Raw genomic sequence first — 19,424 nt, forward strand, 5'->3', positions numbered from 1 at the left:
TTTTTATTGTATCTCTGTGTAACACTCTTGCTGCAAGATGGTCGGTCACACCTTTTGCAGCTTCTGTCAGATATTCAATTCTTTACATTTCTTGCTGATTGAGAAAGCATTACTTTGTTTCATTGAATATTTCATTGAATATTATTGAATATTGAGTAAATCACTGCTTAATATTACTTTATGTTTTGGGCCTTTCTTGTAATATTCACAAACCCCATAAAGTTTTAATTTGTCATCACGGAAATCAAATAGCATAGCAATAATCTGATTAAATTATATATTTCATTTTTCCAAGTGGTTCTTATTGTTCGTAAAGCTTTGTTTTTTTTTAAATTGTTTAAATTTCCATTAAAATTCATTTTAAATAATTTATCAACTCATAAAACTCAACAGCATTATGTTTGCAATCATTCCATCAAAGTTGAATGTCCTGAAAAAGATGATGTAAAGATTTTTAAAGGATTCGACAAGCGTTAATAGTTGATAAAGTTTGGTATTACTGTAGTTGATATTCAACCTAACACTTGACTATAAGAAAATATTAACCAAGCCGAAACTGAATACTTGCACAGAAGTTACGGCTTCATCCTTCATAGTTGTTAAATACGGATAAAAAATGGCCACCCAAGAAATCTGACTTTTTATGAAACAAGTACTTTCTATGAAACAAGTACTTTCTATGAAACATGTACTTTCTATGAAACATGTACTTTCTATGAAACATTTACTTTCTATGAAACATGTACTTTCTATGAAACAAGTATTTTCCATGAAACAAGTGCTTTCTATAAAACAAGTACTTTCTATGAAGCAAGTACTTTCTATGAAACATGTACTTTCTATGAAACAAGCACTTTCTATGAAACATGTACTTTCTATGAAACAAGTACTTTCTATGAAACATGTACTTTCTATGAAACATTTACTTTCTATGAAACATTTACCGTATACCAAACTTTATGAAACTCATTTGATAAAGTCATTATTTTATTTAAAGAAGACTGATAGCTTCTCATATCAACTGAGTGTAGAAAACCTGCTCATTTTTATTAGACTAAATACTGTTGGACTGGCGTGATGACGTCTCCTTAGTTCATACGTTTTAAAATGCCCTAGGGAGATGTCTATAAATGTTAGCGTGTATCCATACTTGCCTTACATCGGGGTTAAACTGAAAAATTGAAAAGTTTAAATACTATCTTTTTGTACACCTGCTATATAGCACAACAATAGCACAACAATAACGCAGCAATAGCGCAACAATCGCACAGCAATAGCACAACAATAGCACAACAATAGCACTGCAATAGCACAACAATAGCACAACAATAGTGCAGCAATATCACAACAATAGCACAACAATAGCACAACAATAGCACAGCAATAGCACAACAATAGCACAACAATAGCACTGCAATAGCACAACAAAGCACAACAATAGCACAGCAATAGCACAGCAATAGCACAACAATAGCATAGCAATAGCACAGCTATAGCACAACATTAGCACAACAATAACACAACTAGGTTCTGGCTTTTATTTTGACTTGAAAATGCTGGCCATCGCTTTGAGCAAGAATAGTTTTAAGGTAAATGGCTAGATTATGATTAAAAAGAGTTACGTGTTGGTTTAAAGACCAGCTCAATTGTGTAATTTTCCCTGATATAACATGTCATTGTGACTCTCTTGTGTAGTTAACGCTATGTTCTGAACCTTGGTTATTTAGATGAGAGGCTACAAGGTCATAGTGCGCTATTTGCCTCACGAAGTGGCGGATGTCGAACCGGTTTTGGAGCTCCTTCAGAAGCAGGACCCTGATAATGTTTATGTAGGTCTTGTTTCTTTTTTCACACTTTCTCCCAACTTCCAATATATATATATATATACATATATATATATATATATATACATATATATATACATATATATATATATATATATATATACACAGGGAAACTCGGATAACTCACACTTCACGGAACCGAGCGAAAGCGCTCAAGTTATCAGAGCACTGTCATAAGTCCATGTATTTATTAGTATACAAACTGATTTATATACAAACTATATATAAATTAAAAGCATAGATTGCTTGTTGCAAGTTAAAGGGCCTCTCATGTAATGTTTTAAAAATTTCATCAGAAGGTATAGAGATTTTCCTATCGCTTGAGATTTGTTTTAGGTGATGTGACTTCCAGGACGTTCTCAGGTTAAAAAAGACATCTTTTTCTCCATTTTGACTAAGATCAATTTTGCCGATTTTATTTTAGATTTATCTGAAGGTTATTTCACTTTTCCTTGTTTTCGAAACCAAAGCGGATGTTTGGTAATATTTGATTTTTCGCAAACTTTTAGAAAAGTTGTTAACGAAAATATTTTGCTGATGATGGTAATAATGACGCCTAAGAACTACTAAAAGTTGATGTTTATCTTTATGGCTTGGAATAAAGTGATATTCTAAAATGATAACAACCACCTCGGTAGCCATTGGGCAAAAACTGTTCGAGTTAATGATGTCAAGGTCGAGTTATCTAAAGCAATTTATCATTGCGTGGGAATGGACCAAACAAATCCATTCAAGTTAACCATGTGTTCAAGCTATCCGAGGGCGAGTTATCCGAGTTTGACTGTATGTATACATGCATATCACTTTTCAGTGACATTTTTTGTGTTCACATGTGGAGTATTCCAATGAGCTTCCAGCTAATGAAAATGTTATATTTGACTAGCAGTAAAGGTCCAAACACACTAGGCGATTTTATCGCGTGCTTTATGAGGAGTACGGAGATATCGCTGGCGTGTGCCGAAACACACTTGAGCGATTCACCAGCAAGCCATAATGTGGGCACACTCACAAACTGCCGATTAAGTTTCATATCATTAGTTTCTTTGGAGTTGTTAATAATTTTAAGTCAATATGGCGCCTTTTAGGCAGCGATGTAAACAACTTTCGCTTTTGTCCTAAGACCTATCTCACTTTCACGGATTGTTCACTAAAAGATGACATAAGAGAAAAACGATTCTTGTATTTTTGACAGCAATATTTTACAATTTTATATATAGTTTGCTTTATAGTAGTTCCTTATTTTTATTATAAATATCTACTTTTATCAAGATGGTCAACCTGCGCAACGATCGACTCCCAAATGTTGGTTATTACTGGGTTTCTTTGTAATTTATATGTTGTGTCATACAGGGCTGGGTGTGCTCTTATTAAATCTATGAACAATTTACTGTTCGTTTTGATGATGCTTCAGTCATTACAAAATAGCAAAATTTTGTTGCTGTGCGTTGGTGAACATCAATATGAAAAAATTCCCAGCCATAGAATTGCATTCTGGGAAAAACCAACCAATCGAAATGCATCTAGCACCCGATAAAGTTGTGATAGAGAATGTCAAACGTTATCGCTCTGCGTGAGCTCGCTGAGCGAGTTCCAGCGCAGATTAACGCACAGATATTGCACTAAATATCGCCCTGTGTGTTTTCACCTTTATATCACCTTTAGTCTAGCGATGCCAAGGATTGCTTTCATTGGCTATGAGATAGCCGACAGGTGGGTGCTCGAGAGGCTGGCGGTTCTCAGTAATCAGATGGAGTTTTGAAACTAACTATTTTAGTCAACTGGCAGAAGGCGCGGGGAGTGCATGTGAAGTTTGGATGGAATCAGGTAAAAAATGTGAAAACACACAGCATTTACACAGATAGACAATGACAAAGACAGATTTATTAATATAGATTAAGGGAAGAAGTTGCTCCCATGTTTAATTGGGTCATTGTATTATAATATAGATTAAGGGACGAAGTTGCTCCCATGTTTAATTGGGTCATTGTATTATAATATAGATTAAGGGAAGAAGTTGCTCCCATGTTTAATTGGGTCACTGTATTATAATATACATGTAGATTAAGGCACGAAGTTGCTCCCATGTTTAATTGGGTCATTGTATTATAATATAGATTAAGGGATGAAGTTGCTCCCATGTTTAATTGGGTCATTGTATTATAATATAGATTAAGGGATGAAGTTGCTCCCATGTTTAATTGGGTCATTGTATTATAATATAGATTAAGGGAAGAAGTTGCTCCCATGTTTAATTGGGTCACTGTATTATAATATAGATTAAGGGATGAAGTTGCTCCCATGTTTCATTGGGTCATCGTATTATAATATAGATTAAGGGACGAAGTTGCTCCCATGTTTAATTGGGTCATCGTATTATAATATAGATTAAGGGATGAAGTTGCTCCCATGTTTAATTGGGTCACTGTATTATAATATAGATTAAGGGACGAAGTTGCTCCCATGTTTAATTGGGTCATTGTATTATAATATAGATTAAGGGACGAAGTTGCTCCCATGTTTAATTGGGTCATCGTATTATAATATAGATTAAGGGATGAAGTTGCTCCCATGTTTAATTGGGTCACTGTATTATAATATAGATTAAGGGACGAAGTTGCTCCCATGTTTAATTGGGTCATTGTATTATAATATAGATTAAGGGACGAAGTTGCTCCCATGTTCAATTGGGTCATTGTATTATAATATAGATTAAGGGACGAAGTTGCTCCCATGTTTAATTGGGTCATTGTATTATAATATAGATTAAGGGATGAAGTTGCTCCCATGTTTAATTGGGTCACTGTATTATAATATAGATTAAGGAATGAAGTTGCTCCCATGTTAAATTGGGTCATCGTATTATAATATAGATTAAGGGATGAAGTTGCTCCCATGTTTAATTGGGTCATTGTATTATATTGTGTTAACTCTAGGAAGTTAACCTGAAATACATGTACATCAATTAACTGTGGTTAGATGGCTATTAGTCTCAGCACCGGAATGTTGCAAACAATATGCTGTTATATGTATCTGGTTTTTAACTGTCACATGAAAAATTTTGTTATGCTTGTCTGGCATTGAACTATGGCAAACGTGATCTTGATATAGCGACTATATATTATTTACCTTCAGACTTGGCAGAACCGCTATTGTCTCCTGCTCTGGCTTTCCATGGTTGCCATGATACCATTTGATCTCGTAAGACTTGACAACACCCTTGGAGATGGTGACAGCAAGCTTCCTGTTATGGACAGAATTCTCAATATTGGAAAGGTATCTAGCTAGTTCAATCAGTATTACTGGCAATATTGTTTATAGGTTGAATAGAACTATCTGTAGGTTGAAAATTTTTCTATTGAAATGCTGTTTGATATTTTCTGTTAGTGAAGATTTGTGTGTGACAGTCAAGTGGTATGAGCTAAACCATCACTTATTTGTATTATTCTCAATACTGCATTGCAAAGATAGTTTAATTAAATTTAATCTATTGTAATTATTACTCAGTTTCCATACAGTGATAGTGTAGTGACACACCTCCTCATAACACTGCGATGTCATCATGGAAAGAGCCCTGTCGCTCTCATTCTGTCATGATTCAGTGCTGATGTCTGGAAGCGAAACACCCGGGCGATGCATCATTTTTGTGCCATGGAAGCGGCTTCATCGACCAACGGCGTCGCACCTGTGTGTGCCCATACGTCTCGCTTTCCCGCTGCTTCATACGAGGGGTGATCATAAAGTTCCCGGAATCGTTTTCCTAGTCAAATATAAGATCATGTGCAGTTGTTTTGATTGATCCATGTTGCTAAGCAGCATGGAATTTCCCCATAGCCAAAGTTTCACGCCTGTAAGAGCACGCGCAGTGAAGTTATAGTGGCAATGTCAAGGTCATCTTTTATCGTTCGTCGGTTTTTTCCAAAATGAATGATGTAGAAGAGCAATACGTTTGTGTAAAGTTTTGGGTAAAACTTGGAAAGTCCGGTGCTGAGACACTCCAAATGTTACGGACAGTTTATGGAGACTCTGCCCTTAAGAAAACAGCCTGTTATGAATGACACAAAAGATTTAGAGAGGGTAGAACAAGTGTTAAAGATGATGACCGCATAGGCAGACCAGCAACGTCAAGGACCACAACTGCCACAGACCTTGTGAGGCAGCAGGTGATGGGAGATAAGCGATTGACTATACAAGAAATATCAGCAGAAAGTGGGCTTTCTTACGGTACATGTCATTTCATTCTCACTGAAGATTTAGGCATGAGAAGGATCTCTGCGAAGATGGTACCCAAACTGCTCACTGACGACCAAAAAGAAAAAAGAGTTGGCTGTTGTATTGAACTAAAAGATGCTTTAGTACAAGATCCTGACTTGCTTTCAAAAGTTGTGACTGGGGATGAAAGTGGGGTCTATGGGTATGACCCAGAGACCAAATCACAAAGCTCTCAATGGAAATCTCCTGGCTCTCCTAGGCCTAAAAAGGCTAGAATGTCTCGCTCAAATGTGAAAACGCTGCTGATAACGTTTTTCGACATCGTAGGTGCGGTACACTCTGAATTTCTGCCACATGGTCAAACTGTGAATCAGCATGTGTACAAAGACATTCTGATAAGACTTAGAGACAGTATCAGAAGGAAACGTCGAGATTTGTGGCTCTCAGGTGACTGGTACCTACACCATGACAATGCTCCGGCTCACACCTCATTGATGGTACGTCAGTATTTGGCAAAAAATAAGGTGACTGCTTAACCATCCTCTTTATTTACCTGATTTAGCCCCATGTAACTTTTACTTATTCCATAAAATCAAATTGACAATGAAAGGTGAAAGATTTAACGACATACCAACAATTCAAGAAAATGTGACGAGACAACTCTGAAGCCTCACGGAAAATGATTTCCAGCAATGCATGGATCAGTGGAAACACAGATGGGACAAGTGCATAGCAAGCTCAGGCGATTACTTTGAAGGGGACAGTTTAAATTAGGTAATTAGGTTTTTACGGTAATTACGGTTTTACGGTAATTAATGGTTTTTGTGTACTGAGACAATCCTGGAACTTTACGATCGCCCCTCGTATGCAGACGTAAACCTTGACATAAGACATCGCACAACCATCGCTCTATTATATCGTCCTATGGAAACATGATCTGCTTGTGAGCTCAGCGTAGCACTTCAGCGCTGGTGCACCCAGATGTCGCTACATTATCGCTGTCTGGAAACTTAGCATTAGAGGTAGAGGCGTGGCTTAGTAGACTAGAGTAACTACAGTTACTGTAGTTACCTACGGTTACTGTAGGTAACTACAGTTACTGTAGTTACCTACAGTAACTGTAGGTAACTACAGTTACTAAGGTTAATATACGATTTTGTTAGTAATTTTTGTTATCTTTCTCACTTAATGATGTTTTGTTGCAGCTGTATTTATGTGTAACGGACAAGTCGTCAGATGCCGGCGCCTACATGATGGCGCGGTTTCTCACAAGACCCGATGTAAAAAAGAGGTGTTTACCTGATGTCATCGACTGGGCCATCACAGCTTTGAAGTCTGGTGCTGGTAGGCTGTATACAGTAGAGGCTCCTATAACGTATACCTCCTATAACGTAAATTCCAAATGAAGTAAAAAATTTCTGTGAAGTGTTTACTTCCTACAACGTAAAAGATTCCATATAACGTAAAGTGTCAAATTGGGCGAGTTTTCAAATTCGGTTTTAATGTTAGTTTATCTCGCCGCACTTGCGGAACAAACTATATATATGTATGCGTTTAGAGTATATGTATGCGTTTAGAGTATATGTATGCGTATAGAGTTATAATAACTTTCGCAAGATTCTAGTTCATCGTAATAGATCGTTAAATAAGTCGACAAAAAGGGAATAGGATAGCTGCGCAATTGTTCATAAATACAAAGGCAATCGTTTAGTGCAGGTGTTACAGCATCGGTCTACCAGTCTGAATGTCACGAGTTGGAGGATCGTCCAAAGTTATCTCATATTAACCTTGACCTCCCCCCAGATACAGATAGACGATGGCCAGGTAGAACCGCTTTTTTTAATAAAAAATATTTTGTTGTTTTGTCTTATTTTACATGTACAAATTAGTTGCTATTAGTTTCACTCCACAGAATGGACTTTACTGTTTAGAAAAAATAAGAAAATCGTTGTAAATGAATGTCGAAAATGTGCAGTCCCCATCAACTTGTTGTAAAATTATTGCAATCATGGTCTATAAAACCGGTGAGATTGATCATAAAAAGGAGAAAAGTTGTCGATGTAAACCAATTGAGCTGCAGTTATGGTACAGCCCACAAATTAAAAGAGTTAAGTCAAGTGTTTCCTTTTGCATGGACAACGAGGCGGTTTTGGAAAGATCTTGTAATGGAGGCAATTTACATGTATTTTACTGTTTTTATATCATAAATTCCCTTGAAAATGTAAATGTTCCTAAAGCGGATCATTTACCTTGTAGGAGCACCTGCTGTATTTAGCTCGTGTGTCAAACAGAAACATTGCATTTACCTTGTAGGAGCACCTACTGTATTTAGCTCGTGTGTCAAACAGAAACATTGCATTTACCTTGTAGGAGCACCTACTGTATTTAGCTCGTGTGTCAAACAGAAACATTGCATTTACCTTGTAGGAGCACCTACTGTATTTAGCTCGTGTGTCAAACAGAAACATTGCATTTACCTTGTAGGAGCACCTGCTGTATTTAGCTCGTGTGTCAAACAGAAACATTGCATTTACCTTGTAGGAGCACCTGCTGTATTTAGCTCGTGTGTCAAACAGAAACATTGCATTTACCTTGTAGGAGCACCTACTGTATTTAGCTCGTGTGTCAAACAGAAACATTGCATTTACCTTGTAGGAGCACCTACTGTATTTAGCTCGTGTGTCAAACAGAAACATTGCATTTACCTTGTAGGAGCACCTACTGTATTTAGCTCGTGTGTCAAACAGAAACATTGCATTTACCTTGTAGGAGCACCTACTGTATTTAGCTCGTGTGTCAAACAGAAACATTGCATTTCAGCGGTAGACTAGTTTAGACGGTAATCGGTGAGGTATCGGGGCGGCTAGTTACTGCTTGGCTCTTAACACTTGCAGTTTTAACACAATTTCGTTATGCTTACCAGCATCTGTTTGGTGGAATAAAAATCGCATTGTGTTGGGAATTTTGGTGGATGAATGACTGCCAACTGATGTGGCTGTAATCATCAGGTCAAGTCTTTAGCTGCTGCCAACTGATGTGGTTGTAATGATTAGGTCAAGTCTTTAGCTGCTGCCAACTGATTTGGTTGTAATCATCAGGTCAAGTTTTTAGCTGCTGCCAACTGATGTGGTTGTAATCATTAGGTCAAGTCTTTAGCTGTTGCCAACTGATGTGGTTGTAATCATTAGGTCAAGTCTTTAGCTGCTGCCAACTGATGTGGTTGTAATCATCAGGTCAAATCTTTAGCTGTTGCCAACTGATGTGGTTGTAATCATTAGGACAAGTCTTTAGCTGCTGCCAACTGATGTGGTTGTAATCATCAGGTCAAGTCTTTAGCTGCTGCCAACTGATGTGGTTGTAATCATCAGGTCAAATCTTTAGCTGCTGCCAACTGATGTGGTTGTAATCATCAGGTCAAATCTTTGGCTGTTGCCAACTGATGTGGTTGTAATCATTAGGTCAAGTCTTTAGCTGCTGCCAACTGATGTGGTTGTAATCATCAGGTCAAGTCTTTAGTTGCTGCCAACTGATGTGGTTGTAATCATCAGGTCAAATCTTTAGCTGCTGCCAACTGATGTGGTTGTAATCATCAGGTCAAGTCTTTAGTTGCTGCCAACTGATGTGGTTGTAATCATTAGGTCAAGTCTTTAGTTGCTGCCAACTGATGTGGCTGTAATCATTAGGTCAAGTCTTTAGCTGCTGCCAACTGATGTGGTTGTAGTCATCAGGTCAAGTCTTTAGCTGGTGTATTTAATAGTGAGCTTATTTTAGTTGTTGAGCTCTCAGTGTTGGCAAATGTCGGCGAATTTGTACTATGTCATCAATCATGCAGCATCGCTGTAGCATTATTCTTTTGTATTGAAGGAGAGGAAACATTCACCCTTTTCACCTCCAGTGCAGTCATAGGTGGCATTCTCAAAATGCTTGCATTGCTCTACAAAACAGGAAGCCGAGACGATCTCATACCATTTGGTGAGAAGCTACTATAAATTTATTATAAATGCTTAATTTTTGTTCTCTAATTCACAGTCCTTCCTTTGCTATCCCCACCTTGTTTGAACCACTAATTCTTTGACTGGAGTAGACTATTGATTATGTATTGGCTGGAGTAGAGTATTGAGTATGTATTGACTGGAGTAGACTATTGAGTATGTATTGACTGGAGTAGAGTATTGAGTATATATTGACTGGAGTAGACTATTGAGTATGTATTGACTGGAGTAGACTATTGATTATGTATTGGCTGGAGTAGAGTATTGAGTATGTATTGACTGGAGTAGACTATTGAGTATGTATTGGCTGGAGTAGACTATTGAGTATGTATTGGCTGGAGTAGACTATTGAGTATGTATTGACTGGAGTAGACTATTGATTATGTATTGGCTGGAGTAGAGTATTGAATATGTATTGACTGGAGTAGACTATTGAGTATGTATTGACTGGAGTAGAGTATTGAGTATATATTGACTGGAGTAGACTATTGTGTATATATTGACTGGAGTAGACTATTGATTATGTATTGGCTGGAGTAGAGTATTGAGTATGTATTGACTGGAGTAGACTATTGAGTATGTATTGGCTGGAGTAGACTATTGAGTATGTATTGGCTAGAGTAGACTATTGAGTATGTATTGACTGGAGTAGAGTATTGAGTATGTATTGGCTGGAGTAGACTATTGAGTACGTATTGACTGGAGTAGAGTATTGATTATGTATTGGCTGGAGTAGAGTATTGAGTATGTATTGACTGGAGTAGACTATTGAGTATGTATTGACTGGAGTAGACTATTGATTATGTATTGGCTGGAGTAGAGTATTGAGTATGTATTGACTGGAGTAGACTATTGAGTATGTATTGGCTGGAGTAGACTATTGAGTATGTATTGGCTGGAGTAGACTATTGAGTATGTATTGACTGGAGTAGACTATTGATTATGTATTGGCTGGAGTAGAGTATTGAATATGTATTGACTGGAGTAGACTATTGAGTATGTATTGACTGGAGTAGAGTATTGAGTATATATTGACTGGAGTAGACTATTGTGTATATATTGACTGGAGTAGACTATTGATTATGTATTGGCTGGAGTAGAGTATTGAGTATGTATTGACTGGAGTAGACTATTGAGTATGTATTGGCTGGAGTAGACTATTGAGTATGTATTGGCTAGAGTAGACTATTGAGTATGTATTGACTGGAGTAGAGTATTGAGTATGTATTGGCTGGAGTAGACTATTGAGTACGTATTGACTGGAGTAGAGTATTGAGTACATATTGGCTAGAGTAGAGTATTGAGTACATATTAGCTGGAGTAGAGTATTGAGTACGTATTGACTGGAGTAGAGTATTGAGTACATATTGACTGGAGTAGACTATTGAGTATATATTGACTGTAGTAGACTATTGAGTATGTATTGATTGGAGTAGACTATTGAGTACATATTGGCTGGAGTAGAGTATTGAGTACGTATTGACTGGAGTAGACTATTGAGTATGTATTCGCTGGAGTAGACTATTGAGTATGTATTGGCTGGAGTAAACTATTGAGTATGTATTGGTTGGAGTAGACTATTGAATATGTATTGGCTGGAGTAGAGTATTGAGTATGTATTGACTGGAGTAGACTATTGAGTACGTGTTGACTGGAGTAGACTATTGAGTATGTATTGACTGGAGTAGACTATTGAGTATTTAACTGTATTCTTACAAGTTTAATGCACTCAGTCGTCATCTGAAGCAGTTTGTCTTTTGATTTCCGGTAAAACGTTTTCAGTGAAATGGAAAGATATGGTGCACATATTGCACTTGTTTGCTATTGACATAACCGTATGAGACCAGTTAATATAATGGTATATGGTGCACCTATGACACGTATTTGCTATTGACGTAACCATATGAGACCAGTTACTATGATGCTTTATGTCTGGCCTTCTAGGTTTTTTTATGGGACATTTAGAGTTTTACCTTGTATTCCAATGGGACAGCCACAACACTACAGCCATAACACTACAGCCATAACACTACAGCCATAACACTACAGCCATAACACTACAGCCATAACACTACACCCATAACACTACAGCCATAACACTACAGCCATAACACTACAGCCATAACACTACAGCCATAACACTACAGCCATATCACCACAGCCATAAAACTGCAGCCATAACACTACAGCCATATCACTACAGCCATAACCCTGCAGCCATAACACTACAGCCATAACACTACAGCCATAACACTACAGCCATATCACTACAGCTATATCACTACAGCCATATCACTACAGCCATAACACGACAGCTATAACACTACAGCCATAACACTACAGCCATAATACTACAGCCATAACACTACAGCCATAACACTACAGCCATAGCACTATAGCCATAACACTACTGCTAAGCTGTGGTCGCATGGCAATTGTTTCGAAGCTGCCAACAAATCTTCTATCCAAAACAATCAATGTTTATAAAGAACATCTTCATAGACCAGAATGGAACTTGCAAAATTAATGCTGTTTTATGGTTGCACGATTACTTCCAACTTCCAACCATTTGTAAAAAATTTAGCATAAGTATTGCATTCACTAGAATGTTGTCCAGTCAAAGATGAGCATTGGTTATGTCTGGCCGAACCAAGTTGTGCATGCCCGAAATCATTCAGTTGCTTTGGCTGCTTCTTTTATAGCAAATAAAAAAAGTTTTTTGTCTGCTACATCTATGTTTTCTTGGTTTAACATTAAAAGCGTTTGTATAATAGGCCATTGTAATCTGGTTACAGCTGGACGAATACTTCAGCTGGTCATGCAAGAGCCTGTCATTCACATGTCCACCAATATAATCATCAGGAAGCTCGGAGTGAAGCTTATTCAAAGGATTGGTCTGGTTTATCTCAAGGCTAAAGTAGCCTCTTGGAGGTTGGTTAGCATGCTATCTTGTAGTACAGTAGGAACTCCTACAACGTAAATAATCTGTTTCAGGAACGTTTATGTTATAATGCTACATGTAAATTGCCTAATCCGTTCACCAGAGATTTTTCAAACTCACCCATTTTGCCATACAAAAAGGAAAAGCTTGACATAGCCTTTTAAATTTGTTGGTTGTACCATAACTGCAGTATTATTGGTTTGCATCAACAACTTTTCTTCTTTATGATCAATTTTACTGGTTTCACAGACCAGAGCACATCTTCTACGTTTATCTACAACGATTTGCTTTTTTTTTCTAATCAGCAAAGTCTATTCTACAAAGTCTATTCCACAAAGTGTATTCTACAAAGTCTAATCTACAAAGTCTAATCTACCAAATGTATTCTACAAAGTGTATTCTACAAAGTCTAATCTACAAAGTCTAATCTACAAAGTCTAATCTACAAAGTCTAATTTACAAAGTGTATTCCACAAAGTCTATTCTACAAAGTCTAATCTACAAAGTCTATTCTACAAAGTGTAATCTACAAAGTCTATTCTACAAAGTCTATTCTACAAAGTAAAACTAATAACAAATATTTTACATGTCTATAATGAGGCAAAACAACAAAATATTTTTACTATAAAAATGCGATACTACCTGTTCGTCGTGTATTTGAACCCAGGGGTCAAGGGTAGAATAAAAGAGAACTTTCGATGATACCCCAACTCAAGGCATTCAGGTTGGTAGACTGACACTGTAATACCTGCACCAATTTATCACCATTAAGTATTTATGAACAATTGCACAGCTACCGATTCTCTGTTTTGTCGACACATCTGACGATCTATCATGATGAGCTAGAATGTCATGCAAGTTGTATATATATTGGATATAACGCTATGCGTATGTCGTTTTTTTCACACTTGTGGTGAGATAGATTAACATTTAAATCAAATTTGAAAACTCGCCCAACTTGGCACTTTACGTTATATGGATTTTTTACGTAGCACGAAGCAAAAACTTCACATAAATTTTTTACGTTATCTGGAATTTACATTATAAAAGCGTTCACTGTATTGGCTTATACAGTAGAATCAGGAGTTGCTTCCTCTGAGTATGAGGGGACAGTCATAATTTCTTACTTTTTGATTTCTGGATCATTACATGTTTCCAGCTACTATTTATTTAGAATCTTTAAGGTTTTGTTTTCTCTCGACATCGACAAGATCATATAAGGTAGTCACACGGTTCTTGACATAGCAGAAGGGGAATTTTTGTTGTGCTGATTAAACCTCTCTTACTTCAGCTCTTGCTATTATGAACACTTCAATCCAAAATTCAATACCTCTGTGTCTCAGATATGCTGCAACACAAGTTCTACTTGATACCTCAGATATAACCTTCATGCCTCCAGTACCTGTCAAGTACAACTAGGTTACCGTGAGTCTATATATATACCTGTCAAGAATGACTAAGTTATTTTAAGTCTATATCTATACCTGTCAGGTCCAACTAAAGTACTTTAAGTTCATATCTATACCTGTCAGGTCCAACTAAAGTACTTTAAGTTCATATCTATACCTGTCAGGTCCAATTAAGTTACTTTAAGTTCATATCTATACCTGAAACATTTTCTGAGTGAGTTTCGGCTCATTTATTATGCACTTCTTTTTGTCAACTTTGAATTTTCACATTTCTCCGGTTGCTCTGCGATGCCGTGTGATACAATTATAGATAGACTGTTCAGTTGTATGCATGGATGCTGATTGTCACAATAGGACTTCTTTTTTTCGAAAAAGTTGAGTCTTTGTTTACAGATACAATAGAGGGAGTCGTTCCCTTGCCGCAAATCTAGCAGGCATCGCCAGTTCAGCTGCACCTGCTGCCGAGACAGTCGAAGAGGATGAGGATTATGATGTCCCAGAAGAGATTGAGGAGGTCATTGGTAAGAACTGAAGTTCTTTTTTTGTTGCAGCTGAATCTATGGTTGTGGTTTTTTGCTCTTATAGCAATCGAGGATGATCAGAGTATAAAAAATTGCTAATGTGCCAGTTGTCCTGTATCCTATATTTGTTGTCATGTATCCTATATTTGTTGTCATTTATCCTCTATTTGTTGTCATGTATCCTCTATTTGTTGTCATGTATCCTCTATTCGTTGTCTTGTAACCTGTATTTGTTGTCATTTATCCTTTATTTGTTGTCTTGTATCGCTATTTGTTGTCCTGTATCCTCTATTTGTTGTCTTGTATCCTCTATTTGTTGTCATGTATCCTCTATTTGTTGTCGTGTAACCTCTATTTGTTGTCATGTATCCTCTATTTGTTGTCATGTATCCTCTATTTGTTGTCCTGTATCCTCTATTTGTTATCATGTATCCTCTAGTTGTTGTCATTTATCCTTTATTTGTTGTCATGTAACCTCTATTTGTTGTCATGTATCCTCTATTCGTTGTCTTGTAACCTGTATTTGTTGTCATTTATCCTCTATTTGTTGTCTTGTATCCTTTATTTGTTGTCGTGTAACCTCTATTTGTTGTCATGTATCCTCTATTTGTTGTCATGTATCCTCTATTTGTTGTCCTGTATCCTCTATTTGTTGTCATGTATCCTCTAGTTGTTGTCATTTATCCTTTATTTGTTGTCATGTAACCTCTATTTGTTGTCATGTATCCTCTATTCGTTGTCTTGTAACCTCTATTTGTTGTCATTTATTCTTTATTTGTTGTCTTGTATCCTCTATTTGTTGTCTTGTGTCCTCTATTTGTTGTCTTGTAACCTGTATTTGTTGTCATGTATCCTCTATTTGTTGTCCTGTATCCTCTATTTGTTGTCGTGTAACCTGTATTTGTTGTCATGTATCCTCTAGTTGTTGTCATTTATCCTCTATTTGTTGTCATGTAACCTCTATTTGTTGTCATGTATCCTCTATTCGTTGTCTTGTAACCTGTATTTGTTGTCATTTATCCTTTATTTGTTGTCTTGTATCTCTATTTGTTGTCCTGTATCCTCTATTTGTTGTCTTGTATCCTCTATTTGTTGTCATGTATCCTCTATTTGTTGTCGTGTAACCTCTATTTGTTGTCATGTATCCTCTATTTGTTGTCATGTATCCTCTATTTGTTGTCCTGTATCCTCTATTTGTTGTCATGTATCCTCTAGTTGTTGCCATGTATCCTCTATTTGTTGTCGTGTAACCTCTATTTGTTGTCATGTATCCTCTATTTGTTGTCTTGTATCCTTTATTTGTTGTCTTGTATCCTCTATTTGTTGTCATGTATCCTCTATTTGTTGTCATGTATCCTCTATTATTTGTCATGTATCCTCTATTTGTTGTCATGTATCCTCTATTTGTTGTCATGTATCCTCTATTTGTTGTCCAGTACCCTTTTTTATTTTATGTATATTCACTATCTTTTGTGGTTTAAGTTGTTTTTTTATTCTAATTGGCATAAAAAGCTTGAGCTCACAAGACCTCATCTATGCTGCTGTTTCAACAGTGAAACTGTTATTTTTACCATTGTCAGTATTCATAAAGATATAGTTGGAATTTTTTCTCTTATGTGAATTTCTAACTATTGTTGTGCAATGCTGAAATCCCTTATGAATGTTGCTTTATGTTCAAAATTGTCAGTCTTTTCATTACAATGATGCAGAATTGTAGATGATGATGTCATCAATGTTAAATTTTTTTTAAAATATATATATATATTCACTCTAGCCCATCTCATATAATGCCTCTAATAGCACTGATCATAAAATGATGGCTACTCAGATGGGTACTTATTTGCTACAAGTATTTGTTGATTGTGTCCCAGAGCACCTGCTAACAAGTCTCAAAGACAAGGACACAATTGTCAGGTGGTCAGCTGCGAAGGGGATCGGGCGCATTACAGGGCGATTGCCCAGAGAGCTAGCTGATGATATTATTCAGTCCTTACTGGAGCTTTTCACCATGCAAGAAACAGATGTCGCCTGGCATGGTGGTATGTATTCACATTAGGGTATATCTGTTGAGACTTACATAGAGGAGAGTACATAGTTGTACTAGTCCTATTTGTATGCATAGGAGAGTCCATAGTTGTACTAGTACTACATGTATACCTAGGAGCGTACATAGTTGTATTAGTACTACATGTATACATAGGAGAGTACATAGTTGTATTAGCACTACAAGTATACATAGGAGAGTACATAGTTGTACTAGTCCTACAAGCATACATAGAAGAGGACAGCTGTATTAGTACTACACGTATACATAGGAGTGGATAGTTGTACTAGAACTGTTTGTATACATAGGATAGTAAGGCTGCTGATTTATTTAGGAAATTCTTTAAGACTTTAAATAGTCTGCATCAAGCATAGCTCCACAAGCTGTAATATTCAGCTCACCAACCTTTTGATTCACCAGTTTGATGTAAAGATGTGTGAGAAACTTAGAGTTTACAAACAAAAGACCTTTAGTTTATGAACTAGTAACCTTTAGTTTATGAACTAGTGACCTTTAGTTTATGAACTCGTGACCTTTAGTTTATGAACTAGTAACCTTTAGTTTAAGAACTCGTGACCTTTAGTTTATGAACTAGTAACCTTTAGTTTATGAACTAGTGACCTTTAGTTTATGAACTAGTAACCTTTAGTTTATGAACTAGTGACCTTCAGTTTATGAACTAGTGACCTTTAGTTCATTAACTAGTGACCTTTAGTTTATGAACTAGTAACCTTTAGTTTATGAACTAGTGACCTTTAGTTTATGAACTCGTGATCTTTAGTTTATTAATTAGTGACCTTCAGTTTATTAACTAGTGACCTTTTGTTTATGAACTAGTGACCTTCAGTTTATGAACTAATGACCTTTAGTTTATGAACTAATGACCTTTAGTTTATGAACTAGTGACCTTTAGTTCATTAACTAGTGACCTTTAGTTTATGAACTAGTAACCTTTAGTTTATGAACTAGTGACCTTTAGTTTATGAACTAGTGACCTTCAGTTTATGAACTAGTGACCTTTAGTTTATGAACTCATGACCTTTAGTTTCTGAACTAGTGACCTTCAGTTTATTAACTCTTGATCTTTAGTTTATGAACTAGTGACCTTTAGTTTATGAACTCGTGATCTTTAGTTTATTAATTAGTGACCTTCAGTTTATTAACTAGTGACCTTTTGTTTATGAACTAGTGACCTTCAGTTTATGAACTAGTGACCTTTAGTTTATGAACTCATGACCTTTAGTTTCTGAACTAGTGACCTTTAGTTTATTAACTCTTGATCTTTAGTTTATGAACTAGTGACCTTTAGTTTATGAACTAGTGACCTTTAGTTTATGAACTCGTGATCTTTAGTTTATTAATTAGTGACCTTTAGTTTATGAACTCATGACCTTTAGTTTCTGAACTAGTGACCTTTAGTTTATTAACTCTTGATCTTTAGTTTATGAACTAGTGACCTTTAGTTTATGAACTAGTGACCTTTAGTTTATGAACTCGTGATCTTTAGTTTATTAATTAGTGACCTTTAGTTTATGAACTCGTTACCTTTAGTTTATGAACTAGTAACCTTTAGTCTATGAACTAGTAACATTTAGTTTATTAACTAGGGAGGGGCCTTTAGTTTATGAACTCTTGACCTTTAGTTTATTAACTCATGACCTTTAGTTTATGAACTAGTAACCTTTAGTTTAAGAACTCGTGACCTTTAGTTTATGAACTAGTAACCTTTAGTTTATGAACTAGTGACCTTTAGTTTATGAACTAGTAACCTTTAGTTTATGAACTAGTAACCTTTAGTTTATGAACTAGTGACCTTCAGTTTATGAACTAGTGACCTTTAGTTCATTAACTAGTGACCTTTAGTTTATGAACTAGTAACCTTTAGTTTATGAACTAGTGACCTTTAGTTTATGAACTCGTGATCTTTAGTTTATTAATTAGTGACCTTCAGTTTATTAACTAGTGACCTTTTGTTTATGAACTAGTGACCTTCAGTTTATGAACTAATGACCTTCAGTTTATGAACTAATGACCTTTAGTTTATGAACTAGTGACCTTTAGTTTATGAACTAGTGACCTTCAGTTTATGAACTAGTGACCTTTAGTTTATGAACTCATGACCTTTAGTTTCTGAACTAGTGACCTTCAGTTTATTAACTCTTGATCTTTAGTTTATGAACTAGTGACCTTTAGTTTATGAACTCGTGATCTTTAGTTTATTAATTAGTGACCTTCAGTTTATTAACTAGTGACCTTTTGTTTATGAACTAGTGACCTTCAGTTTATGAACTAGTGACCTTTAGTTTATGAACTCATGACCTTTAGTTTCTGAACTAGTGACCTTTAGTTTATGAACTCGTGATCTTTAGTTTATTAATTAGTGACCTTTAGTTTATGAACTCGTTACCTTTAGTTTATGAACTAGTAACCTTTAGTCTATGAACTAGTAACATTTAGTTTATTA

At 36.1% G+C, this 19,424-nt stretch overlaps 1 protein-coding gene across 1 annotated transcript in view; it reads left to right on the forward strand.

Moving 5' to 3' along the window:
- LOC137395189 (tubulin-specific chaperone D-like) overlaps positions 1-19,424 on the forward strand; it is a 47,159-nt gene that overhangs the window by 7,071 nt on the left and 20,664 nt on the right. Inside the window, exons 4-10 of the mRNA XM_068082021.1 lie at positions 1,728-1,829; positions 4,977-5,117; positions 7,259-7,397; positions 9,918-10,025; positions 12,841-12,976; positions 14,789-14,916; positions 16,788-16,955. Coding sequence (XP_067938122.1) covers positions 1,728-1,829; positions 4,977-5,117; positions 7,259-7,397; positions 9,918-10,025; positions 12,841-12,976; positions 14,789-14,916; positions 16,788-16,955 — 922 coding nt within the window. The remainder of the gene's footprint in view (positions 1-1,727; positions 1,830-4,976; positions 5,118-7,258; positions 7,398-9,917; positions 10,026-12,840; positions 12,977-14,788; positions 14,917-16,787; positions 16,956-19,424) is intronic.

The sequence above is a fragment of the Watersipora subatra genome, chromosome 4, assembly GCF_963576615.1.
Source record: "Watersipora subatra chromosome 4, tzWatSuba1.1, whole genome shotgun sequence".
In the NCBI taxonomy this organism is placed as follows: Eukaryota; Metazoa; Bryozoa; class Gymnolaemata; order Cheilostomatida; family Watersiporidae; genus Watersipora; species Watersipora subatra.